The 27,665-nt window shown below is 39.5% G+C and overlaps 1 protein-coding gene across 1 annotated transcript; it reads right to left on the bottom strand.

The window, feature by feature from the left end:
- Window positions 1-10: 10 nt before the first annotated feature.
- On the bottom strand, window positions 11-24,948 carry TC2N (tandem C2 domains, nuclear). The gene is made up of 11 exons (XM_004698761.2): window positions 24,844-24,948; window positions 22,889-23,122; window positions 18,253-18,420; window positions 16,528-16,619; window positions 14,776-14,851; window positions 13,613-13,713; window positions 13,104-13,220; window positions 10,193-10,384; window positions 5,787-5,901; window positions 2,161-2,360; window positions 11-123 (listed from the first exon to the last, which is right to left on the bottom strand). The coding sequence occupies exons 1-11, from the start codon at window positions 24,908-24,910 to the stop codon at window positions 13-15; spliced, it is 1,473 nt and encodes a 490-aa protein (XP_004698818.1). The 5' UTR covers window positions 24,911-24,948; the 3' UTR covers window positions 11-12.
- Window positions 24,949-27,665: the final 2,717 nt, after the last annotated feature.

Here is a 27,665-nt window from a genome sequence, read left to right as displayed (position 1 = left end):
ATGTGTAAATCTTCAAGATGGAATTAATTTGTGCCACTTGATAACAACTTTTTCGGGATTTGTAACTGTCTCTTTCCACTGGTTCACTGCTTCCAGGTTAGTACTGTCTTCACTTATCCAAATCTGTAAAGAAACAGTAAACTCATTTAATGTAACAAAGTAACACCTGAGCTCAAATACCATCCTGTCTACTGAGGAAGGATATTTAGAAGTCTGGTTTACATACTTAAAAATTAAATGTCTTCCCATTTTTCCAAAAACATTAAATTTCTTTATTTGAATCCTAAATGTTACTGCATTTAGTTTATTTAGATTAATGATACAATTCTGAAAACTCAATGATACAATTCCAATAAAATTTTATATGAGCACAAAATTTCCCCCCAAAGAATTATTATCTTTTCTTATTCAATGAATCTAAGAGCCCAGTATAATATGGATCCTAGCCACCTCAAAATATTTCTGTTTACTAGGCCTAATCATTATTGAAGTGAGATTGATAATAAATACATATTCTAGAACACCTTTTATATTAACTGTAATTTTAATTGAAATCTTGTCATGTTGATCTGTAGTAAGTAATTTCACAGTACTTATCACTTATGGAAGGAGCCCTAGTGGCGTGGTGGTTACGAGTTGGGCTGTAATACACGAAGTCCACAGTTTGAAACCACCTGCCATGCCTTGGGAGAAAGACGGGGCTTTCTTTCCACTCTGGTAAACAATTACAGTCTTGGAAATTCACAGGCGCAGTTCTACCCTGCCCTAGAGGGTAGCTATGAGTTGGCATGGACTCAATGGTGTGTTTGGTTTTGGTTTGACCATTTCTGTAACTTTAGAAAATAAATGTGAGTGGACTTTGGAAAAACTGTCAATAGCCATACAAACGTAAGGCACTACAGTGTTTACATACCATGGAGGCAAGACAGACTGAGGATCAGAAGACTGGAATCTCAGCTCTAGCACTGATAAATTCTGTTAACTGTGGAATGAAATTATCTGAGGCCAACCTTCTAATTCCTTAAAATAAAGAGACTGGGGCAGAGCGGGTAATTTCTTCAAAGCCTTTCTTCAATCAAAATCTTACAATACATCCCAATACGTAGAATGGATTGGAGGGCATAGGCAGCGATGGGGGTGGGAGAGTTTGATTCCACATGTGGCCGCCATGCTACCCTAGTGGCTCCCAAGGAAACCCAACAAAGTCATAGGAACACACGGTCAACAAAACCCTGTCCAAAATGTTAACTGGAGTCTCAACAACAACAAAAAATCCAGGAGCACCGTAAAGCCTATCCTGAAAATTCACCTGCCATAAATTCCCTATTCCGTGGTTCTCAAAAGCATGCCACATCAGTGGTCGAACTCAAACTCTTTTCCAAATAAGAATAGATGAGGAACAACAAAACTATGACATTGTCAACACATAGAGAGTCACCGAGTTGATTCCTCTTTGAAATGTTACATGAGGATTTGAGGATTTATGTGGCCTGTTCATAGCATCTTATAGTGGAAGCTTTCAAACCCACTATATAGATTTTGGAATTTAAATATGGTTTCAACACAGTGTGGTTAAGATAAAAGATAAACAACAGCGATGCTAATTCAGAACCAACATGTAGAAGGACTGGAAAGCAGCGTCTTATATAAAACATGAGACTTTTTCAGTGGATTCCTCCAATACCAGTGCGGACTATCTAAATATCACAGTCACTGTTCGCAGGGATGCTTTTTAGGAAGTGAAATAACAGTCCAGTTGGTAGCATATGAAGAAACAATGAATCTAGGATCTGAGCCCATATACTCATCCTAAATATAAACTTCATTTGAAGATTTAAATGTTCTCCTCCTTGTACAAGGAAGTAGGCAACAGTACTGAAAATATAACCTTATTTGCAGTTTTTTAAAGTGGAAAGTTCCTAAATAGACATATTTTTTTTAAGGATATAAAGCCTGATTGCTCAGAATCTCCAGTTCATTGTCTTAAGAGGAAAAGTCCAGCAAAAAAAGTTGGCTTTTGTGGTCATGGCAAACCTTAACCCATGCTGCGGAGAACTGTCTTCTTTCTGTCCAACACACAGCTCCTTTGCTAACTAACTGCTTAAATGTGCCCAGAAAAGGCAAGGAAGGAAGGAACTCAAGATAAAACTCATAACCGACCTGGCCCACAAAGTGCTTTCTTCGTACAGAGCTCCGACTGTAAAGCTTAAGGAGAAAAACAATGTCTTTTTCAGTCTGGACCAGTGGAAAAACCATCGTCTCTCCCCACTTGACCCGTCCACTGGTGGCCTTCAGCAAGCGCGTCTTCTTCTTGTAAATCAGATCTCCGGAGCTGAACATTGCCACCTTCACAAAAAAGCCTAGAGGACAGGACATTTTGACATATCAAATGCTAACTTAGATACCATGGAGAGATATGTATCTATATTATACTATACTCCTCAGTCTCCAGTTCTAGGGCTTGGCTATCTGAGCCAAGCCTGGTCAATGATCTAAGGAAAGTCAGTTCTGGGGCTTGTTCTGTACACGTCAATGCTTGAGAGAATGTTGTATCAAAGCCCCTATCAAAGCCTCCCATGATGATTCTGGAGTTATCCATTTCTACTTCTACTTCTAATGTATGTACTACTGTTAGTACATAAAAGCTCAAAATACATCATCTTGGTAGAAGGCCTTTTTTAAAAGTCTGGTGCAATATATCTAACAAAGCATTTGCCATTTCAGCCAGTTGCAGGTGTGCAATTCAGTGACCTTATTCATGTTCCCTGTGTTGTGCCGCCCTTCACAGAAATCCAGTCCTCCTTAAGAATACCTCACCAGACCCCTTCCTGTTCCCCAATGGGGACCCCTAATGAATGTCAGTTTGTAAGCAATCATTGCCTTTTCTGAGTATTTCATAGAAGTGAGATCATACAATGTATGTTCTTTTGTGTTAGACCTATCTCACTTAACATAATGTTTACAAGGTTCACCTGGCTCAAGAGATGTTTGGATGGACCTCATTTTATTTATTGTCTTTTGGCAGACACTCGAAAGAGAACACTGGTATGCAAGCATCTATTTGAGCCTTTGCTTTCAATTCTCTTGAGTACTTAGAGCAGAGTGGAATTACTGGCTCATATCCGTGGGAGAAACATATTCTCATCAAGATTTACAGCCTTGGAAACTCTATGGAGGGTTACCATGAGTCAGAATCGACTTGATGGCAGTGGGATTGAGGTTTTTATAGTAGTTCTGGGTTTAACTTTTTGAGGAATATCCACAGCATTTTCCACACCAGCCATTACAAGCCCACAGCAATGGAAAAAGGCTCCGCTTTTTCCACATCCTCACAAACACTGGGTATTTTCTGTTCCCCTTGTGGTTTGATGTGCACCTAGTGGCTCAGTGATTAACTGGTTTGCTGCTAACCAAATGTCAGCAGCTCAAACCCACTAGCCACTCCAAGGAGAAAGAGAAACCCTATGGGGTAGCACTACTCTGTCCTAAAAGGTGCTGTGAGTTGTCATGCACAGGATGACAGAGGGCTTGGGCTCTTGGCTTTATGACTAAGGATGTGAGCATCTTTTCATGCACTTACTGCTGCTTATAGGTCTTTGGTGGGGTGTTTAAATCATTTTGTAAATGGGTCGTTTGTCTCTTGGGTCATGCCAGATGATCCAAACATGCGAAATGTGCAACCCCCAAACTTGAGGGCAAGGTCCCACTGCCAATGCTGGCCCCACCGAGTCCCTCTAGTAAGACTGGTAGCCCTCCCCGCCATGATGAGGTATGGGAGCCTGTTGGTGCATGTGGCTCACCTAGGAAGGATTGCAGCCTGTCTCTTTTTCAAGCACTGCCTTGCCAATTTGAGTTCCAGTCTGGTCCCGGAGATCCTAACTACTTGGCTACAATTGTTCTTTCCATGGTAATTGTTGTTTTGGTGGAGAGAAGACCTTTACAACTTCCTAATTGGCCACGGTGCATAACTAGACAGTACTTCTGAAAGTGCTCCATCCTGGAAGAAGCTTGCACACCAGCCTTTCTCATTTGGTCTTTACTGTTTGCTTCAATCACACTACTTAGCCCCAGGGAGCTGAGGGCAGCGAGAATCTCCCTGCGGGGTTTGCTGCTTCCCTCCCAGCCTGGCAAGAACCTGGAGGCTGCACGCACTAGGAGGCTGGAGCTGCCTCAGTCCCTCCGGCTGCCCCTGAACAGGTAAGAAGTCACACACAACAGCCCCAGCAAGGGGTGTGTGTTCCCCACGCTCCTGAGCCAAGGGCGTATGGTGTGTGGACCGCAGCCAATACTGAAGGCATTACCGTGGCTCCTCCCTGTCCTCTCTGCCAGGAGGTGGGAGGGAACGAACATCTCAGTAGAGAGAAGCTTCTTGTCATTTGATAACCAGCTGCATCTTGATTCGTTTAGATGCTGTCATTCTTTAACTGGGTTTCAGAGTTCCAAGACCATTGGTTCCACGACTTTTAGCTTGTTTGTCTGTTTTCACTCTCTCTGGCTCTGTCTCTCTCTGTATGTGTAGGTGCACTATTTATGCCACTACCTGGCCTCCCATAGATGTACATTCATCAGCAAAACAAAAAATCTCTTTTGTCTAGTTTAATTACTTTTTGCTTCAATGCTATTTAGTCTAACATAAAATTGCCAAAATTGTTTTGGTTTCTTAACAGCTGTGTTGTATATATAGAAGCAACAATTTATGTTCAACATATATTATTTTGCTCTGAGCATTTTATGGTAAAGACTAAGAATTGCGACCATAATCCACTTTCTCCTTCTTTAGAAAGAGAACTCTGATTGGCCTGAACAGCAAGGAGCAGTGCTAAAACTAAGCAGAGAAGAGAAAGACAGCCTGTGTGGACAACAGGGGAGAAGCGGATGCCATGCCCTAGTCTCTGAATTACTAGATGAATCACAAGATGCACACAGAGAAGATCTGAAGAAAGCGCTTTCAAAGAATAGCCAGTGTCAATGCAAATGGGTAGGGTTAAAAAGCTGTACAATGGCATTGTCCTAGATGGCATCCTGACCCATGACATTGTCAAACGTCATCGATGAAGCTCTTGTTTCTAGGCAAAGCTCTCGTTGCCCTCACTGTCCAGCATTTCCATCTTCATAACTCTTCCCCATTGTTGGGGTTATCCTCCGTCCACCCAAGAGCCCCTCCTGTGTTCATTCAGTCCTTCCGGTGGCTTCCCCTGAGGCTTCACGAGACTTTCTTCTTAGGAAATGTATCTTCCACTATCTCAATTTCAATGATCATCTTTATGTGATAATCTCCAGATATTTAATCCAGCAACTGTCTCCTAGTTATTTCCTGTTGGAAATCCCATCACCATATTCCAATCTCTCTTCTTAGGCTCCAATTAGGGTAGACCCTGTGGTCTGTCTTGCTCCCCGCTCTCAGACATATCTTCCTAGTATGGGGTTTACAATGGTAAGGCAGGTATTGTCTCTGGTAACAATTTATATTCATTACATGAGTAGATGGTGATTCTAGATATAGAAAAAAATAGCATGAGGTTTTTTTAAAATAACATTGGAAAAGAGTGACAAGACAGAAAAAGAGTGACAAGACAGAGTGGTTGAATAAATAAAGGAGACAAAGGCCAGAGAGCAGTCATATCCCATCAGAGACCTGGCGTTAAAAAAGGAAAGCAAGGAATATAGTGGGACCTTAATACTGAAAGATAAGAAGATTTTAATCCCCACTGTCAGAAATGTAGGGAAACATTTATCTTTTACTAATACTTTTTGAAGATTTCATTTTGAATCATGAATATACTTACTCAAAGTCAAAGGCGTTGATGAGCTTGGCAGGTATTGTGCTTCAAGAATTTGTAACTGAATCCTGCTATTTATTGCTTGAAAACAAGTCCCCAATTCAAGCTCTGCATGGCAAACCTGCATATCAAAAAAGTGTCATTGGGTAAAGAAGAATGACGGGTGGGGATATTTCAAAGGTCCAAAGATAGAGATAGACCTAAGGGGATAGAAGTTCAGAAAGCACTGCCTAGCTTTGTGTGTGTGTGTGTGTGTGTGTGTGTGTGTGCTCGTGCCTTAAGCTCTGTTTTATCTATCATTGCCATGCCTGCTTTTTTTTGCTAGCCTTTGCCAACAAAAAACCAAGTTCAAACTCGCTGCCATCAGGTCCATGATGACTCACAGTGACCCTATAGGACAAGGTAGAACTGCCCAGTGAGTTTCCAACACTATAACTCTTTACCGGCATAGAAAGCCTCATCTTTCTTCCAAGGGGTGGCTGGTGAGTTCGAACTGCTGACCTTTCGGATCACTACACCAACAAAGCTAGAGCTATAAGAGAAGGTTAAGAAGATGACTCTCATGGATCCTAAACAGAGAACCTTTCAATTCAGCACGACAAAAAGGCCATTCAAATGAAAGACAAATCCAGTGCTAAGCAGCATTCCTGGAAAACATATCAGTGAAATACACACAAAAGGAGCACCCATTCAGAAGACTTAAGTGCAGACATTTGATTTATGTTTGGTTCTGACTCATGATGCCCTTATGCAGAATGGAAGGAAGAGATTTGTGAACTAGGCCCTGACTTACTATGCTGAATGGAAGGAAGGAAACAAACTAAGAGAGCTAGTGAAAGGAAGCAGTAGCAGATCACCAGGAGAAGGTCAAAGGAAGCCAGAGGCAAACAGTGACATGAAGGAGACCTGGAGGGAGCTTTCAGCCTGGGAAACCCTCTGAGGGGGGCTCTACTCTCTCTCTCAGTCGGAATCAATTGGACAGTGCACCACCACAGCAGCCCCTGTTCCTGTGCTCAGCGGCCAGCCGAGAGGCTGGAGGTTTGGGTCCACCTAGAGGTGCCTCAGCATAAAGGCCTGGTGGTCAGCTTCTGGGAAAGTGTCAGCCACTGAGGAGTCTAGGAAGCACAGTTCGACTCTGGTGCACAGGGCTCACCCTCCATTGGAGTCAACATGATGGCAACTGGTTTAGAGAGGGGAAACTTAAAATGAACTCTTGAGTACTGCTGATCAGTAATGAGAGAATGCTGGTGATTTGTCTGTGAGATTCAACACAAAGCAACCTACTATGGCACTCCAAGATTCTGGAGTGAAAAATAAGGCAGAAACATGAAATTATCCAAAACCACAAAGAATATTATTAACATGTCCAAAAGAGTAGAATAGGAAAAGTGATAACATCATGTTGAGAGACCCTACGGGGGCTCCCGTAGACACACATGGAAGTCTTTGCTGATATTACCGAAAGCTTCTTTATGAAGACATTTCTATTTGATTATCATTCAGTAGTCCCCAATCACGAAGTCATGGTTCATGATGAGGGGAGGAGGGGGAGGACACAAAACTTTTTTATACACATGCCCTTGACCAACGTTTGGGTATTTTCGTAAAACAGTCTTCTAGCTTAAAATTGGTTGTGCCTTAAGAAGCCAAGAGACAGGTTGTGAGAAGTGAGTCACTTAGGAAGCACAAACTCCAATGTTGAGGTTGGAGGTTAAAGTCTAAAATGAAAATCTAAACCAATGATAAAAAATGTTTATTTTGGCAACACATCCTAGGTAAGAATAAACATATGAATCAATTGCTTCTGCTTTTAATCAGAATGAAAATTAATAACTCCTCACAAACTAACTAATTCAGTAGCTACATGTAAAATGAAACCTGTGATTAAAAAATGCTGTTGTCCTTGGCATTTTAAAGATCGGTAATACCTTATTATTTATTTTAAAAAGCATGGAAAAGAACTCTCTTATTGATCATTGTTACTGTAATTTTTGTTCTCACAGTGAAATACCACCGATGAAAATTCCTACAGGTGGCAAAGCTTCACTTATAGTTAGAGAATGGTCAAGTTCATAGACAACAGCTTTGGGTAAGAGTTAATCATTTCTAAATGCCAAGGCCATATCACTAATTCATTGTGTGGGCCAGGACATTAATTCAGACCAGGCCAAATTTCAAATGTTTTTCAATCTTTCAAAAACCAAAAATGATCATGCTGATGAATTAACAAGTATGACGTGTGCATCTGATGAGTACAAAACTAGAGGAATGATCAGACAGGCTCTCTGCTCCTGAGTAATAAATTGTTTTTTAAAGAAAACAAGACTTTATTAGCCTTCCTGAAGCATAGAGACGACCACGATCGGGTAGTGGCTGAGAATCCCTCCTTAGACAGGGCACTGCATCGCTGTTAAAGAGAGGTGCCTGCAGAATCACAATGCCTATGTCTCAACCCTGGCTCCTCAAGCCAGCCAACGGTTCCGACGTCATCTCCTCTAGGAGCAACAGCAGCAAGCTCAGAAGTCTGGGGTATGCATCAAGGCACTGTCAGTGTCTGGTTCAGTCTCACTATGGAGCCGGGGCCATGCTCAGCGACACCGTCAGAGGGGATAGCACCAAAATGACTGTCTATGATTTTTGTGCATTGTTTTGGCAGAAACTGATCATTTCTTATAAAAATATCCCTGCAGCTAAGGAGTACTCTGTGAACTAAGTGTTCAACTGCTAACCACAATGTAGGCAGTTCAAACCCACTAGCTACACTGAGGGCAAACCATAAGGCTGTCTGCTCCCATTGTGATTTAGTCTCGGAAACCCTATGTAGGGTTTAGAACAGACTCAGAGTTAGAATAGACTCAAAGGTAGTGAGTTGATTATGTTGTAGTTACTTATAACATCAAGACAATTTTCGCTGAAGTTCAGCTTCCATGTATCAATATACCTACAAAGCAAAAACCCTTGTGTTGATTTACTTTTTGAACCATCGAATGCTCTCTGTCAGAGCTGTCATTATTACCCAATCACAATGATGATTCAGATCACATGGTTTTGTCCATACAGGCTACCAACATACAGTGGCTTTCCCCATGAGTTAAATGCAGTGGGTGCACAGTGACATCACTGTTAATGATTTCCTCCAATTCAATGTGTCTCCATTCGTGTGACACAACATCATCTGGCCAGTTTCTGAAAAGTACAAATATCTCTGCCTCACACTCAAGAGATTTTTAGTTCATCTGTTCCTGGGAGACATTTTTTTTTTTAACTCTACAGTGATTCGAACGCATAATCAGGTTGAAAAAGCAATTCAAGTCACCTCAAATATTTTTTTGTTAACACAAAAGACAGGAAACCTATAGAAATTCTAAACAATATATAATAAACTTTGATTTATAAGCTTGTGAATAATCTGTATTAATTTTATCATGACATTAAAACTGTATCTTAACTGCTTAGGAATTGCTAAACAACTTAGTAGAAGTTAGCAGAAGCAAGTATCAGATCTCAACAAAAAAAAATCAATCATCACAAACAAACACTCAAATTCACAAAAAATAATGAAGTTCACTGGTCTAATAGAGATTAGGCAAGTCCCCAAGACTATTTCCTTAAATCACCTAACATGAACCTGAAGCTACTCATGGAGAACACCTCTTCACCTAGTAATAGACTGTCCCATAAAGTCACTAGTAATGCCCACGGGTCTGTGTATACGCATGTATATGCAATGTGCTCCTTGCAACAATCCACTCCACGAGAGTAAAGGGGCAGCATGTGCCCCCAAACAAAGAAGGCAGCAAAGGGCAGGGAGACCGGGCAAACAGAAATAGGAGCTCAGGGGGGAAACAGAGAGAGAGCGCGCACATCTGGAGACAGCAACCAACGTCACGGAACAATCTGTTTGTGAATTACTGAATGGAAAATGAACATGCTATGTAAACTTTGCCCTAGAGCACAAAAAAAGTTTAAAAATTAATTGGCACTAAAGATAATGACTGTTTTACTAACAAAAAAGAGATCTCTGTCTCAGAGTGATTCCCAATTGAGTCTGGTGTTTATAATTTTTTCCCTAATCTATCAACTATGAAACAAAAACAAGTATATATGTACACACATATACATTTATAATCCCCACTTTAGAGTGTTCTCATGCTCAGGGCATATCTAACATTCCTTGGCTTGTGTGACCGATGGCCCAGGAGAAGAGAAACCAGAGGTTATTCTTCCACAGAGGAAGGGAAGGGTTTCTGTTGGTCAATGATCATTATTGTAAACAGAAACTGTTATCTTTATCATTATCACCATTTGAAAACCTTCCTGACCCTTTAATATGGATCCAAAATGTACAGGCTTTCCTCCAACAAATAAACAAAGACCCATTACCGGGGGCCGATGACATTACTGTCACTTACTGAAATCTTTGACGGTGGCATGATGTCCAAAGAGTAGTCTACTTCCTGAGTGCTCAGAGTTCTCAGGGAGAGTGAGCATTCGCCAATGGTTTTCTTCCTGGGAGTCTGAGTTTGAATCTTAAAAACAAGTCTTACTGTTTGTAGACTTTGGAGTTTAATTGTAAATACAAAAGTTTCCATAAATTCAATAGCCTTAAAACAAAACAAAAAGACATATATACATTTTTAAAATTATAAAACAAAACAAAAAGACATATATAAATTTTAAAAATGTAAAGTCTATATGTCAATGCAAAATTTACAAAACATTTTATAATCTAGGTAGAGAATATTTAATAGGTTTACAAACCCCCCAAATTTTAATGTAAATGAAAACGTGAGTGGTTATGATTTGCTTTCCTAGAATTTACTCTTTGCAACACTCCCCTTGTCTATCATAGGCTTGACTTCACATTTTGTTGATGCTTATTCCACGCTTCCCAGTCAGAAGATCAATCCTATAGGAGGATGTGAGTTTAACTCTCTACCTGCATATCTTCTTCAGGCAGCAAGTCAGCGTTTCTTTTCAGATGTTCTTTTGTAAGGTTGCTTTTAATATTCTAAAGCCTAGGCTTACCACGTACTCTCATCTTAACATTAGATAACTGTTTGTAATTAATGTCCTTTTTTCTATCTATAGTATCTCTTTTTTTACTATAGGAGGAGCTCATTGGCAGGATACCTGGGCCACTAGCATCACCATGTTTAATATGTGCCCTAATTTTCACTGTCATTATAAGTGCTTGTATCTATCCAGTTAGATTTGCATTCTGAATGTCTCACAACCACTTGAGCCCTTGTTACTTTCAGAATCTCAAACCCCAGGTATGAACAAATAATATACATAATCCAAACCCAAACCAAACCCACTGCCATCGAGTGGATGCCAATCCACAGTGACCCGACCAGACAGGGAGAAGTGTCCCCATGGGTTTCTGAGACTGTAATGCTTTACAGCAGTCGAAAGGCTTGTGAAAGGTTTTGGCTATTTATGTTCACTGAGCTTTCAAAGGAAGGGTGTTGGTTTTGCTTTGTATTCTCTGCATTTTGCCATAATAGAAGTCTCTCAAAGAAAAATCAAACCGGATCTAGCATCATAAAATTTGAAAATAAAATATTTCCTCCAGGTTTTAATGAGATCACTTTGCCCAGTTAACTTAATTTTACTTGAAAATCCCAAAGTAAAATTGTTTATAAACACTAAAAAGCATTCACTAATGAACAGCAGCATCATAACTAAATTAAGATTTCTTTTTCTTCTGGATTTTCTATGTGTGGGACTGCAAGTTGTTCGAAACCACCAGCCACTCCAAGGAGAAAGATAAGGCTCTGTACCCCATAAAGAGTTTCAGTCTCAGATGCTCACAGGGGGAAGATGGACCCTGTCCTATAGGGTCGTTTGTAAGTCGGCATTGACTCAATGGCAGCGAGGTTAGTCTTTTGGAGATTTTCTACAGTATTTATTTTCATAAAATGAGGCTGTAAAATATACACACAATTTTGACTATTGCCTTCTTATTTAGAATTGTTTCCATGTCCTTAAAAACTCTTCTTAAACATTGTTTTTTTGTTAATGGTCCAATATCCCAATACACAGTCACATAGGCCGACCTTGGAAAGTTAGATAGTGGGCTTGGTTCCTGACCACCGCAATGAGGTGAATGCTGTCATAAAGTGAGCTACACACATTTTAGGTATTCCAGTGCATATAAAACTCATGTTTCCACTATAGTCTATTAAGTGGACAGTAGCATTATAATGCTTAAAATATTGTGAGCATTGCCAGCGTGTGACACACAGACACGAAGGGAGCACATGCTGCTGAGAAAATACTGCTGGCAGGTTTACTCCCCCGCGCCAAACTTCAGTTGGTAAGAAACAGCGTCTGCAACGCACAGTGAAGCAAACGCAATAAAGCAAGGTGTGCCTGCCAGCAGTTTCCTCAACCGTTTCTCTACACGAGCTTTTGGAGCCTCTCTAACGTTCCACGGTTACCATTAACAGCATTGCGTTTTTATTATATCCATGAGATATTCCACCTACTACATCAATAAGGATAAATATCTTAAGGTTTTGACGTTTCTTGTTAAAATTATTTATAGAAAATTGTATGTCCTAAAGTACTTTGAGGGTTTTCTAATAGAAACAAGTAAAATCAATCAATGAGAAAATAAGAAGGGAAGAAAACTATGTACATAATGGATGTATGTATGGATTGTGATAAGAGTTGTACAAGCCCCCAATAAAGTGATTTAAAATATATATGTACATTAAGTTTATATTGCTATGATTACTGGTAATTTTTCATGCTTACTAGTCATTTGAATCACTTTACTTTTTCAAATGATATATTCTTGTAGGTGAATTTTTTTACATGGAAAACACTAACCTTTCAAACCCACATCAGAAGGCAAAAATGAACATGTATTGAATATATATACTTTATTAAATTAATGTGAAATCTGGAATTTATAAAACCAAACTCAGAATCAGAAGTCACTTAACTGCAGAAATTATAAGTATTTCAAAGAAATGAACTGTAATCATACAAATATTTCTCAAAGCCAAAGTAAAGCAGGTATGAGAGATAAAAATATAGACATTTATTCCCCTTTTATTTAAGAAAAGTAAATTGTTTTCTTACAGACCACTTATCTCCTATCTAGTAAGATTTTCTTTTTAAATGTGTCTTAATATTTGACACCAAATTTGAGACTTAAAATGATCTTTAAAAGCAAAGGGTACATTATTTGTAGGTTTTCCCCCAAAGAAAACATGTTCTTATTACAATTGCTCGATACTGATAAAAGTAACAAACAGGAGAAAAACAGAACAAGAAACTCAGACCCAAACAGAAGCACCAGCCACTTACATTCGAGCCTTCTTTAGGTGAACACTTGAAATGCACGGGTTTAGGCAAAGTTAGTATTCCTTTTAGCAAAATGGTAGGAGTGTCTCCATAACTAGAGGGCCAGACTAAATCTTTGCACTAAAATAAAATTTGAAATACAGTATAAAGTTTAGAAGAACTGTTAACAATGTAAATATTTTATATACTTCTTGAGTTAATAACTATAAACAAGAAAAGTAACTTTTAGTCTACTGAGACTTCTTGTTCCATTCACATTAAAATAATCTGAAATGTTGTATTACAGTCATCAAGTCAATTTCCCTCTGGAAGCAAAGTCAGATATTGTTATCCTACATATGGTTTTATTTTCTTTTGCTCTTTCATTGAGCATCATTTTCTGCAAAATACTACAGAACTCTAACTCCAAAGAAGGTCCTGGCCCATTCTCCGTAGGAGTGCAACAGCAGATACGTAGAATGTTTAAATAGTTGGTCTTATAAGACAAGTCAGTATTAGCTATGTTGGGTTACCTGTAACACTGAGATCCAGATCTGCTCCAGTGAAGAATGATAGAACAGTTTCACATTCAATCTCCCAAACTCTCTTTCATCGCCTGATAGTGTAATTGTATCTGAATTGTAGAAGGACAAAGACATTTGTAGTGTTATACAGTCCTAAATCATTAAACTGATACAATTGAGTTTGAAGAGCACAATTGAAAATGTTCCAATTTTTTAAAAAAAATTTTTTGTTGCTGTTGTGGAAAACATACACAGCAAAAATAGACACCAAGCCTTTCTACATGCATATTGGTGACACTGGGCACGTTCTTTCAGGTGTGCAACTATTTCACTCTCCTTTTCTGAGCTGTTCCTTCCCTTTCACATAAACGCTCTGCCCACCAAGCTTCCTAGGTCATCTTCCAAGTTGCTGCTGTCAAATCTGATCCTAGGTAGATAATTCTTCAATAACTGAATGTTCAAGGCAGACTTTTTTTATTAAACTATTATTTAGTTTTAAGATGATTTCAAGGGATATTTTAGTTTACGGTTAAAGTATTTCAGGGCAATAGTCTCAGAGGTTCATCCAGCCTCCATGAGTACAGAAAGTACTCAGATAATTTGAAATTCTGTTCCTATTTAACCCCCTTTTGAGCAAGATTCTTCTATAGTTTCTTTCAGAAAAACATCAGTCATGGTAACTAGGCCTCATCTAGTCTTCTGGTTTCATGGCAAAGGCAGCAGAAGTTCAGGGTAGCAATTAGTCATACATTCCAGAAAAATACTACTACTGCTTTAAGTTGCCATTTAATAGGACACAGTTATACTCCATCATTTTTTATTGGTGGCCTGAGGCTCAAAATTTTAATCCTATAATTTAAGTTCAAACTAAGAAAAACTTTTCTAAATTACATTTATAATACCGTAATACTATATGATTTTAGAAGTTCTTTCAATCATGTACTTTAAAGGAAACAAATAAATGATAGCTAAGTATGTCACAAGTTTTTTTTAAAGACACAGTAATGGTTAAGCTCTGAGAAATGAAGCATATGAGCTCAGTATCAATATCTGCCACCACTGCCAACATATATATTATCCTTGGAGTCTTTTTCATCTGACATAGACTATAATTTATTATTAGGCAGAAAGAATTTCTGTAAGCAGAAAACCCAAGATACTTTATTGCTTACCCAGGCTTCTGTTACTCCCCTGAGAATTCTTCCTTGAAGAAGAACTACTCGGCACACTGGACAGTGAGTCGTGTCTCTAGAAATACAATTGCTCAGTTAGAGACTGCATGTCAGACATGAAGGCTCTGATTCTTGTACTGGTCAAACCACATGCCAACCATCTGGCATGTTACCAGTTAGAATGTCCCACTTTTACGCAGTGAAAGTAAAAAAAAGCTGTGTGTGTGTGTGTGTGTGTGTGTGTGTGTGTGTATGTGTGTGTGTGTGTGTGTGTATGTGTGTGTGTGTTAAAACATTCATCATTGTGCTTTTGGGGTTACTTTTTTGGTGTAAAATATCATAACCATGGCTCCAAAGAAAATTAAAGATACTAACAGCAAAGCTAAGAGGAAAACTGAGAATCACGATAGAGTTAAAGAACGAAATCACTGCACAATTTGAATCAGGTTGCCGTGTGTCTGATTTGGTGGCTGGCTATAACGTGGCTAAGTCGACATCATCAACATTCTTGAAAAAAAGAAAAGGGATGAAAGTGGCTAATGTACAAAAGGTGTGAAGTCATGAACCACGAGGCACAGAACCCAGACCATGGAGGAGGTTGAAAAGTCAACTGTTCACTTGGATACATCGGAAACAACTCGACGGCAACAGCATATTCGAGACAGTGACACGCGAGAAGGCTGAGAGCCTCTAGAGATTTAATGAAAAACGTTGCTGGAGTGAGTGCTGAGTCACCTGAAGTGTTCAACCAGTCATGGCTGGTTTGAAGAATTCGAAGACATGAACAGGCCTAGACAGGGTGGTGAGCCATGGGGAATGGGTGCAAATAAAGATAAAGCTGATATGTTTGTGGCTGAATTAGCTGAATATGTGGAAGCTGAAAACGTTTCATTCTACAGCAAGTGTTCAACTGACAAAATCGGACTTTCTGGGGGAAAAATGCCCCAAAGGACCTTCATTAGTACTGAGCAAAAGGCACGGCCAGGCCACAAGCCTGGACAAGAGGCTCACCCTGGTGCTGCGTGAGAGTGCTAGTGGGGGTTTTCAAGTGAAGCTCGTGCTAGCGCGCCATTCCGAAAACCCAGGGGCTTTTAAACAATAAAACATAATGAAAAAGAAGGTAATTTTATTACTGTATTCTGTTGTTATTTAATGTACTATATTTGTTCTATTTAGGTGTTTTAGGGGGAATTTCCACAACCTAGGGTTGTTAACGTTGCATTAAAGTCCTGTGAAAATTAATTTATAAGTGTACTTTCTGAGCCCGAGAACCAATTATTTGGTTTTCCATTATTTCTTATGGGAAAAATAAGTTTGGTTCTTGAACTTTTCAGTGTTCAAACATGAATATGCAATGAATTGAATTAGACAATCGAGGTGTCCCTGTTCATATATTCATATATTCAAGAGCCCTGGTGGAAAATGGGATCCAAATTGAGCTGCTAACTTCAAGGTCGATAGTTTGAACCCAACAGTTAACTCCACAGGAGAAATCCCACTGCTTCAAGCTTCCCTAGAATGCAGACCAAACAAGAAATGTAAAGTTGACAGAAAATAAACAAAAAATGTATGCTTTGTAGTAGTGATCTGAGGGCCTCCTCAAACAATGCCTATGGGGGACACCCTAGTATTTATTATTCAGTGATTACAACAGGTATTCAGCCTGCTGTTCTTAAATGTAAATGCCACAATTTCTGAATTTTTCACTTGAATAAGTTATTATATGTAATTAAAAACATATAAATAATTTACCTGGATGAATCGCTGAGATGAACTTGCAAGATCAAACATAGATTTGCTTAGCCCAGGGGAACCAGGAAGTTTATTGGTCCTTAAATCACAAACTACAAATTAACATGAGAAAATTAGTAATTTTTATACTACAAGAGGAGAAATACTGGAATTAAATTTAATTAATATTAATTAAATTATTGATATGCTTGCCATAGGTGTACCCCAGGAATATTAGGTACAAGTCTATGTAAGAGGTGCAACCTTACAGTGAAATCAGCACAAATCAAACTCTGTAATGTCCACATCAAGTGTCAAAGAGCAGTATGTCTGCCTCCCTTCTTCAATTCTTCCTCCCAGGAAGAATGCCAGCTTCTAACACAGCAGTTCTCAACCTGTGGGTCGAGACCCCTTTGGGGGTTGAACGACCCTTTCACAGAGGTGGCCCGAATCATAGCAGTAGCAAAATAACAGTTATGAAGTAGCAATGAAAATAATTTTATGGTTGGGGGGGGGGGTCACCACCACATGAGGAACTGTATTAAAGGGTCACAGCATTAGGAAGGTTATGAACCACTGTTCTAAAAGGATGCTAGTTTCTGTGCTAAAAACAATTCGGGTGTCATTTAAAGAGCACTTATTGCATATGGAAACCAATACTGAAACCCGTGTGTTCCTGCATTTCTAACTTCCCTCCTAAACTACGTGTGTTTTGAAGAATGGGACTCTGGGTCCTGGTTGTGATACTAGCACAGTACTGAGCATAAGGCAGGCCAATAAATAAACATTTCTTCTTTAAGGACTCACACTAATGCGGTGTTTGAGACAGCAATACCTCTCACAAAATCTTGACTGTTGATACTGATACAGTCTCAACTATGAAACTAAATGCTGTATACTCATTTAGACTTTTTCATTTTCTTTACTTACATTTCTACTCATATCCTGGGTTTTGAAGCCCATTATTTTCATCAACTAGAGGAGAAAACTGAGAAATCGAATGTCTATTGTATAATTAATGATAAACAGCATAAAGAGGAGCTTTGAGGATGCAGTGGGTTATGCATTGGGCTGTGTGGTAGTTGGGTGATTTTGTCAACTAGACACTCCTGGCTAGGGATGACTTGAGGCTTTCTGAGTCTATGAAAATGTACAGCCTTGGAAACCCACAGGGGCAGTTCTACCCCATCCCATAGGGTCGCTATGAGTTGGAGTTGGCTTGATGGCAGGGAGTTGATTGAAATGACTTAAAGGATACTGATGTCACAGTGGAATAAATGTTGGGCTGCTAAGTGCAAGGTCAGTGGTTCAAACTCTCCAGTAAGAAAGATGAGGCTGTCTGTTCTCGACGATTTAACCCTAAGGTGCAGCTCTACTCCATCCAATAGGGTTACTGTGAGTCAGAATGGACTCAATGGCAGTAGGCTTGGGTGTTTTGTTAGATGTTATTTAAAAATGTATACAAGATAATGCAAAAACAAAACCACTTCAAAAATAAAGAAAATGGAATCTGGAACTACTAAAACAATCTATTACTCCTTTTATTTTTTTCATCGGCTTTAATACCACAGAGAAGTCATGATGTTTCCATTACATCAGTCCAAATGCCTCCTTTTTTACCTTTCAAATGCTTTTCATGTAAGGATAGTTTCACTTAGGGACGTATACTACATTTGTTCAAGAGAAGTACACAGAAGAAAAGCACCCTCAAGCCCCCCACCCCCACCCCCCACACAACATTCCCACCTGATCCATACAGCTTCATCGCTTCTGGGTGAGGAGGAAAGCGCCGACTCAGATCTGGTGAGATGTGCCGCTGCATATAGAATGGGTTATATACGTCACAGCTAGTCCCATGCAGGGATGAACTGGTAAGTTCTGCCTTTCGATCTCCAAAAGAGGCTCTGGCTGATCCTGAAAGGAAAGTTTTCCAATGTTTTACATCATCTTTTGCTTGTTTTTTGGCAAAAGACGGTGCTCCCAAGGCAAACAGAAATGTTTCAAGTGATACATATGCACATAGCTTTGGCATCTGAAGAGCCAGCACACATTTATTGAACTCTAACCACGCCAAGTATTACACCTGGGATCCATCACGAGCCCTGTTCTCCAAGCAGTCTGATAAATTTTAGGCATTATTCTTTGCCACATAGACTATTCCTTCTTTTGTAATCTGGTTTTATTTATCTTCTTATACAAGGGACAGCGTTTAAATAAAAAATCATTTCTAGAGATAAAGGCTTTACAAGCAGACAGAGTACTGTCGTATAATTTTGTTCCCCCAAAGTATGTGTCAACTTAGTTTCGTGATGACTGACTCTCAGTGGCTTCCAATTACATAATGATGCATTCAAAAAGTGGTAAGGGCTTGTTTTGGGTAGAGATGCAACACCCTTACTCAGGTTAGCCCCGATGCAATGGAGGGACAGTTTCCCTGGAATATGACTTATATCACCTTTTATCTGACAAAAAATGAAGTAAAGCGAGAGCAGGAAGGGCCTGACTAACACCAAGAGAAAGAAGTGTCCTTTATACCCAGGGTTCCTTACGCTGAGCCCCCCAGACCTAGGAGAAGACTGATGTTAAGGGACATGGAGACCTCTCCAAGGAACGCCAGGCCCCAGATGTTGAAAGGAGACAAGGTCCTTCCCTAACCCCGATAGCAAAAGAAAGCCTTCCCCTAGACTTCTGGCCTCTTGAACTGTGAGGTTGTTGATTTCATTTCTTGGGCCGTGTAATACATAGAGAGTAAGCGTCTTTAAAAAGAAAGAAAGAAATCCTTTCAGATTCCTTATCCCTCAAACCTAAATAATGGTTTGAGTGGCTTAAAAAAAGAAAAGAGGAGGAAAAGTAAAACTGAAATGCTTTAGTGACAAGTTAATTTCAAACACAACAAAACAAAATTTGTTTGTCACAGCCATCCACTTGTGACATTTCCATTACAGCAGTACTGCTTAACTGAAACACACAGTACAGTCATCAAAACTGACCACACGCTGAGAACCACAGAGCAAGTCTCAATGCATTTGAAATGACTGAAATTAATAGAGTATGTTCTCTGAGCACAAGGCAACAAAACTGGGAAGCAAAGAACCAACAAGATGAATCGAATACTTAAGGTAGATCAGTGATTCCCAACCTTCCTAATGCCGCGACCCTTTAATACAGTTCCTCGTGGTGGTGACCCCCAACCATAAAATTATTTTCGTTGCTACTTCATAACTGTCACTTTGCTACTGTTAAGAATCGGGCAACCTCTGTGAAAGGGTCGTTTGACCCCAAAGGGCTCACAACCCACAGATTGAGAACCGCTGACTTATATGGAAATGTAAAGAATAAAGACGACAACAACAACAAAATTCTTTAAGAAGAGCAAGACAGAAAGGTTTTCTCTCCTGGGCATTAAGACTGAGTACAGAGTCATAGAATATTGGCACAATGATAGAACAATGGACCTACACACTGGGGTAGAAGACCCAGAGAGAGGAGTATTTGTAACCACTAGACTGACAACACATGGTGGCACTGTGCAGTAGTGAAGATAGGCTGTTTTTTCAATAAAAGGCGGTAAGACAATTTGAAATCTATATAGAAAACAAATACATTCACCACACCTTACATAGTCTCAAAACAAACAAACTGATTCCAAGTAGACTGTAGATTTATGTAAATCAAATGTTGAAGGCAACTCAATAAAGCTTCTCTATATAAGTCAGCTTACAAGAATACTTTCACAATCTCAGACAGGGAAACACTTAAATGGGACACAACAAGCACTAACTACATTAAAATAAAGTTACACTTTATCCAAAGGTAATCCACAGAGTGGGAGAAGAGATTCTCACAAGCCGAACACGTAAAAGACTCCTACAAATCAAGAAAGAAAAAGATGGAAAAGGGATATGCACATGTGCGCTATGTCAAGAACCTCTGAAGAACAACTATGCCAGTAGTTAATAAACATGACCTGGGCTCAATCTCATTTGTCATGAGGGAAATGCAAGTTAAAACCCCAGAAGACAAAAAAAGAAAAAAAAAAACCCAGAAGATACCACTGTAAACTTCTAAGAATAGTTAAAATTAAAAAGGCTAAAAACAGTAAGCTCTGGCAAGAAACCAGAGCAACATGCCTGCTGTTAACAGGAATGTAAATGGATAAATCACTGTAAAAAAAAAAAAAGAGTGGCAATTTCTACAAGGCTGAAGATATTTATACTCTATGACCTAGCAATACCATTCTGGAATAGAAACCCAAATGAAATACTTGCACACATGCACCAAAAAGTGCACAAGAATATTCGTAACCATTATCATCTGTATTAACTAAAAATTGGAAGAAAAAAACCAACAACCAATGTCCACCAAGGGTAAAATAGATAAACTTTAGTATACAATATTTTAAAATACCATGTAGAATGCTATTCAGGAGCACGGCTGTATGCCATGTTTTATGGAATCCAGTAAAATGGATACATTGTATGACACATATAGAAATGAAAACACGAGTTAAAGCTGCTTCACAGGGAAGGGATAAGTCAAACAGGGAGCAATAAAGCACTGAGGACACACACAATAGTCCTCTGGTTCCTTGAGGCTTCCTCACCCCCCACTATCATGACCCCAGTGCTGCTTCTCACTTTGGACTGGACCAGAGCATGTGCACAGGTACCGATAAGAGATAAGAGCTCAAGACACATGGAATCCAGGAACAGGAATGGGAGTAGTGATACCAGAAGGGTAGGGGGAAGGGGGAGAGAGGAGGGGAGGAAGGGGAAACCGATCGCAATGGCTGACACATAACCACACACACCCCTCCAGGGGGAAGAATCATAGAAACAATGGTGGAAAGGAGACAGCGGTGAGTGTGAGATATGGAAAATAATAATAATTTATAATCTATCAAGGGGTCATGAGGGTGCGGGGGAGGAAGGGAAAAAGAGGAGCTGATACCAAGGGCTCAATATAAAGTAAATATCTAGAAAATAATGATAGCAACATATGTACAAATATTCTTGATACAATTGATGTATGGGCTGTAATAAGAGTTGTAAGAGCCTCCAATAAAATATTCTTTTAATAACAACAAAAAAAAGCTGCTTCTTAAAACTCACTGCTACTGAGTTTCTGCTAACTCACAGTGACCCTATAGGGCAGAGTAGAACTGTCCCTGTGGGTTTCCAAGAATGTAACTCTTTATGGGAGTAGAAAGCCTCATTTTTCTCTTGTGAAGAGGTTGGTGGGTTTGAACTTCTGACCTTGGGGTCAGCTGCCAAACTTCTAAACTAAATATGCCAGGAGAGCTCTTTAATGAATTTCACAAACATAATGTTGAATGAAAGAATCCAAAATCATAAGAATATATACTGAATGTAGAATTGTATTACTATAATGGTGAAAAAGAGGAAGAATTAAACCACAATGTCCAGGAATATGTGGTCTGGTGGGAAAATCAAGAGAGTGATGATTATAGGAATTGGGACAATGATTCCTCTGGGTGGCCGAGATGGAGGGGGCACTGGCTGAAAAGGGAGTATGAGTAAGGTGGCTAGCAATATTCTACTTCTGGGTGGTGGCTCCGCAGGTGTCTTGCTTTGTCATACATCATTAAATTGATGCAGTTCCCAGTGTCTTAGAAGCTTTCAAATGACCACCCAGTTGGTTTCTATTCACTTGGAACAACAGAGGAAGGAATAATAAGAAGAGAGAGAATGTATGGCTAATTGCCTCCGGGAATAACTGTCTCCTTTGCCATGAGAACAGAACTGGATGGTGTCTGGCTACTACCAGGGAACATTTTGTCACAGATTCGACAGAAGATTCCTGATGAAAAGGGGAACAATGTGGAGGGTGGATTTTTTTACTTCTCATGCTTTCCAGACTTTCTGGAACCATGGTGGCTGGATGAGACTATTGCCCTGAGACAATCTTATAATAAAACAAAAGTTTAGCTTAGCTACTAAAAAATTTCTGACTTGAGTAGTAGTATGCTCTTTAAAGAACTATTTATGCAGGATTAACTTGACAGCAACAACTTAAAAGATAAGATAGGAACCTTATAGGGCATGAAGTATATGATAAAGGGGAAGAAACCACTCAAAAATGGAGAACAGTTGTACAGCCTGAAGAATGTAATCAGTGTCCCTGGAATGTACATGGAGATAGAGGTGAGCGTTGAACTGTGTGTGTTTGCTGCGTATATTCTCAACAAAACCAAAATAAAAGCCCATCAATAAGACATTGCACAGTAAGTTTATCTACTGAAAGAGCAGAGTATGAACTGTTATGTGCATTTCTATAAATTTTATTTCAGAAGCAAAATAACCCACTAGCAGTATTTAAATGCTGCATATTGGTTTTAAAATTCTGCCATTTTGTTGCTTACCTTCAAGTTCTTCCATATGGGAAGGAGTTCCTTGTGTCCTGGGCTGAACATAAGATAACCTAAACTTTGGTACCACAAACGGTACTTCTTTGCCATCAGATGGTAATTTAGAAAGTAAATAATCCTCAGTGCAGCCAACCTGAGGCTTTACAGAAACAGAGGCCAGTGGAGGTGTACAGATGGTGGTGTGTTGGCTACTTAGGGCTGCTCCCTTGAAGTCTCCTTCCATGGAAACTACATAAAATAAAATAAAAAAGAGAAAAGGACAAGTGACAAATATGCCTGTGGATTTATATACAACCACCCAAAGCCAACGTGTTTGGGTACTTGTTTAATCATTCAAGATTAGATTCCTGATACATAAACTACCCTTGGGTCCTATCAAGCACTTTTGGAAACCACATTAATTCTGTCCAGCCAATATTCCAGCAATTAATGGATGATTGCCAGAATACATTAGGTTATCATGATGCTAAAAGCAGGTTTTAAAGAGTCTCATTCCCAGAAGAGTCCATTAATGGAAAACAAGTTTATTTTGTAGCTAATTCCAAAATAGTCACTTAAAAATACTGCCAACAAATTCTTGTTGTTAGTACTACTGTTTAATATCACTCTTAAGTATTTCAACAAAGTAATTCTTAGAAGAAGCTGAAGGTCTCCAAATGTACAAATAATCCTCATCAAATCATAAGATGTACAGTGATCCTAGATAGACATCATAATAGCAGACCCCTTGTCCAAGCTTCTAAGCCCGATTTTATCACTTCCCACAAGACAGGACTTCTAAGTGGCCGAGCCTAAAAGAGGCAGTCTGGGATGCCCAGAGTTCATCTTTATGTGCATTTACTACCATCCACAGACTGAGTTAAAGTCCAACCAATATAGTCTTTGAACGGCTGTTCTTCCCAACTACCATCTTCCCTAAACACTTAGAATAACCAAAGAGAGACTGACAGGGACATGGAGTACAGGAAAGTTCCTATGGCTAGAAAAACCAAATCACTGATTATTGTTGATCACTGAACTCCAGGTTTCATACAACCCAGTTTTGCTGGCATTCTCCCTATGCCACTTGTAATCCAATAAGGCTCTGCAGTTAACAACAAAAAGTGCAACCAGTAATGTACTGAACTGTATAAAATGTCTTAATGTTAAAAATGGGTTTCATGCACAAATATACTAAGAAGCACTGTAATACACTAAGAATTGAAAGAAAAAGCCAGAGGAAAACAGAGGCCCAGTCACCCCAAAAGAGACAGAAACTTCCAGGGATCACGGATGGGTTATGGGTCTTGATAGCGTTAGGGGTCCTTCACCACCCTGTCCCCAATGGTCATTTATTTACAAAGGATAATTTTAAAGGCACTGCCCATAAACTTCACAAACCTGGTGAAAACAGTGAATTAAGCATTAGACTGCTAAACCAGAAGACTGGCAGCAGTTCCAACCTGCCAGCCACTCAACGGGAGAAAGGTAAAGCAGTCTGCTCCCACAGAGATCGGCAGCTTCAGAAACCCCAAGGATCAGCTCTACTCCATCCTACAGGATCACAGAGTTGAAATCAACTCAGGGGAAGTGGAACTAATGGTTCATACATTTTAAAAAGCCCCCAACGCTCTTCTATCCCTGCCTCAGGCTGGAGACTTGAATGGGCAGGTCTGATTCTGGACTTCCCTCACGTCTTTCTTCCCACTCTCCTCCCTAGAACCCAGTTCAGATTTCCACACCACACTCTATCTTCTTTGAGGCAATGTCCCAAGGTGCTCCTTGGGTTGGGTTTATTTCTCTTCCCTTTGTTCGCCAGTATTGGAAGTATCGGAATACTTCTAGTAGGCTTTCTCTTTATGTGTCTGCCTCCCCACGAATACAGACATCCCTTGAAATATACCTAGTATAATTTTTAAGACCACAAGTAAATGTATTTTGAAGTGAAAGCAAAATAAACAAGAACTCACGGTTGTGCTTTTCTGTTTCACCATAGAAACACCCCCGACAGCAACTCTTTAAAAATTCTGTTGCCATTACATACAGCTTCCAAAACCCAGCAAGAGAGACAGGCTTCCAGCTTTAATGTTAATCTGGTGGTAGGACAGAAAACAAGTTAAAAATGATTATGCTTGTGCCAGTAGATATCACTAAATAAATTCCCCTATCTATCTTTTTAATTAGTAAATTAAAAGCAGGAATAAATTACTATGTTCTCTTTTTGGTTGTTGTTCCCATATGTCATTCTGTAGCATGCAGGCTTCTTAAAGTTATTACAATCCTATGCTTCAAGAATCCCCAAATGAATAATCTCAATGTTAAACATATTTGTAAAGAAAATATATGGACCTGATAAGAAATATGCTATGAATTTTACTTCCTCAGCTGTTGCCAGGTGCCATCAAGTCAGTTCTGACTCACAGCGACCCATGTACAGAGAGGAACACTGCCGGGTCCTGCACCATCTTCACCCTGGTTCTTATGTTTGAGCCCATTGTTGCAGCCACTGTGTCAGTCCATCAGGGCAAGGGGCTTTTTCACTGCCCCTTTATGTGAACTCTCTTGTACCCCAAAGGTCCTAGAATGGGGGCAAGTCAACAAACAGCTATACACTGTATTAGTTTAATCCTTAGAATTATACTAAGATGAAAGGATGTCTTAAACATTATAACACACATACACACATCCAGAGACTAGTTCAACAAAAGGCAAGTACAGTACTGTGCAAATAAAGGGACCCTGTTTTAAATTGATCAGGATCATAAATGGTACAGAAATTTCACACCCAAATAACACAAGATGCAGTTTTCCACGGTGCTCTCAAGATTTTGCTCCAAAGGCACTCTCTTCATTTTTGCCTACTTAAGCCATGTGTATTTTCTAAGGAAACTTCAAACATATACAAAAGAAGAGATTACCTAGATTAAACAAGTAAAGACTCACAGAAAATTTTATTTCATCTCTACCTCCCGACTTTCCCTGCCTTTTGCATTACTTTGAAGCAAATTCTAATTCACATAGTTGCACCCATAAATATTAAGGTAGTTATTGCTGGTGTGAACTGCCAAGGTTTGGGTTACTTGTTGGGCTACCAAATCTCACCCATTGCCATCAAGTTGATTCTGACTCTGGAACAGAGAGTAGAACTTCCCTTTGGGGTTTCCAAAACTGTAAATCTTTACAGGAGGAGATAGCCTCATCTTTCTTCTAAGGAGTGGCTGGTAGGTTCAAACCACTGGCCTTTGGGTAGCAGTCCTACGTGTAAAGATTATGTCACGAAGACACCAAATCGTGGATACTTATTCTGATTTTAATGCTTCTATTCAGTAAGATCCATGTCATCTTTTGATTTAACAAATCAAATAAATAAAACAAAACAAATAAATTTTATTTAAGAACAATTGAGAAATGTTTTAATTTTATCAAAAGTCATGAGATCATGAAGTAACTCTTAAAGGCTGGGGAGACGTCATGTTCATGTCTGTATCCCCACCGATGTCCTGCAAGTCAACTACCGGGCCCGTAGCAACAGTTGAACAAATATTTGCCAATATGACTCATTCTCCAACTGGTCCTTCAAGTTTCCCAGAGTGAGCACACTAATCAAACATAAATGTATACATCAAAAATGTTTTAAATGTAATATCAATGTTTAATAGGGAAAAAGTTGGGGCCATCTGCTTCTATAAAGATTTTCAGAAGAGGCAGTTCTATTCTGTCCTATCTGACAGCTGTGAGCTGGAATCGACTTGATGTTTAAACAAAGAGACTAAAATTAAACGTTTTGCTTAATATTTAAAGCATCATGTACAATTTACCTTGAATTGTAAGCTTCAGAATGAAAGGTAGGGAGAAAAGTGCATAAAATAAAAATATGTTGGTGTAAAACAAACCCCACAGGGATAATTAATTCTACTAAAAGGTTATGGCAAGAGGACTTCAGGATTAACTTCAAGGGGCTTTCTCACTGGCAGCGGAGGGGAATCAAAGCAAGCAGTGGGCTGAAACCACCATTATTACCAAACTGATTCTGACTGAGGCCGGCCCCAGGTCTGTCAGACTAGAACTATGCGTCTCAACGTTTCCAATGGGCGGTTTTTTTCAGGAGCAGATTGCCAGATCTTTCTTCTGGGGGACTTCTGGGTAGATCTGAACTTCTGGCCGGAGGTTTTCAGTTAGCAAGTGTGCATGTTAACCCTTTGTACCACTCAGGGACTCCTCTAACTTATCAAATACCTTTTAACAAGGTAAAGACGTGTTAAAAAACATACCTCTAATAGCCTTCCCACATCTAAAAAATTAATATCAACTACCCAGTCACTGTTCAAATTTCATCCATTTTAGATTTTTGCTATTATAAGTAGTGCTAAAAGACATTTTACACCCCTATTTTCAGATATTTCCTCATACATATGTGAGAGATTCCAAGTGATAGGATTGCTGGGTGAAAGTATAAATACATAAGTAATTTTTCTTGCTTAGAAACCACCAGCCACTTCGTGGGAGAAAGATGAGACTTTTACTCTTGTAGAGTTACAGTCTTAGAAACCTAAAGGGACAGTTCTATTCTGTCAGTTAGGGTTGACTGGATAACGGTGAGTGTGAAGAGGCTCAAAGATCAATCATGATAGTGGAGGTTAGTCTCAACTTGGCTGGGCCAGGATTATCGGTGGTTTGGCAGGTGAGGCCTACCCTGTTTCCCCGAAAGTAAGAAATTCCCCGCAAATAAGACCTACTTACAGTTTTGCCTCTCACTGAAATATAAGGCATCCCCCCCGAAAATAAGACCTCC

The sequence above is a fragment of the Echinops telfairi genome, unplaced genomic scaffold, assembly GCF_000313985.2.
Source record: "Echinops telfairi isolate 266 unplaced genomic scaffold, ASM31398v2 ScPeMD7_18;HRSCAF=68, whole genome shotgun sequence".
Classification (NCBI taxonomy): Eukaryota; Metazoa; Chordata; class Mammalia; order Afrosoricida; family Tenrecidae; genus Echinops; species Echinops telfairi.
This window is presented reverse-complemented; position numbering and strand designations above follow the sequence as displayed.

Excerpts from the sequence above, each read along its gene's own strand:
- TC2N (XM_004698761.2), bottom strand. The coding sequence starts at position 24,910 with ATGGCAACAGAATTTTTAAAGAGTTGCTGTCGGGGGTGTTTCTATGGT. Across the intron at positions 13,221-13,612 it reads TCTGGATCTCAGTGTTACAG|TGCAAAGATTTAGTCTGGCC; the intron begins GTAACCCAACAT and ends ATTTTATTTTAG. Across the intron at positions 2,361-5,786 it reads ATCAACGCCTTTGACTTTGA|GCTTTTTTGTGAAGGTGGCA; the intron begins GTAAGTATATTC and ends CCTGTCCTCTAG.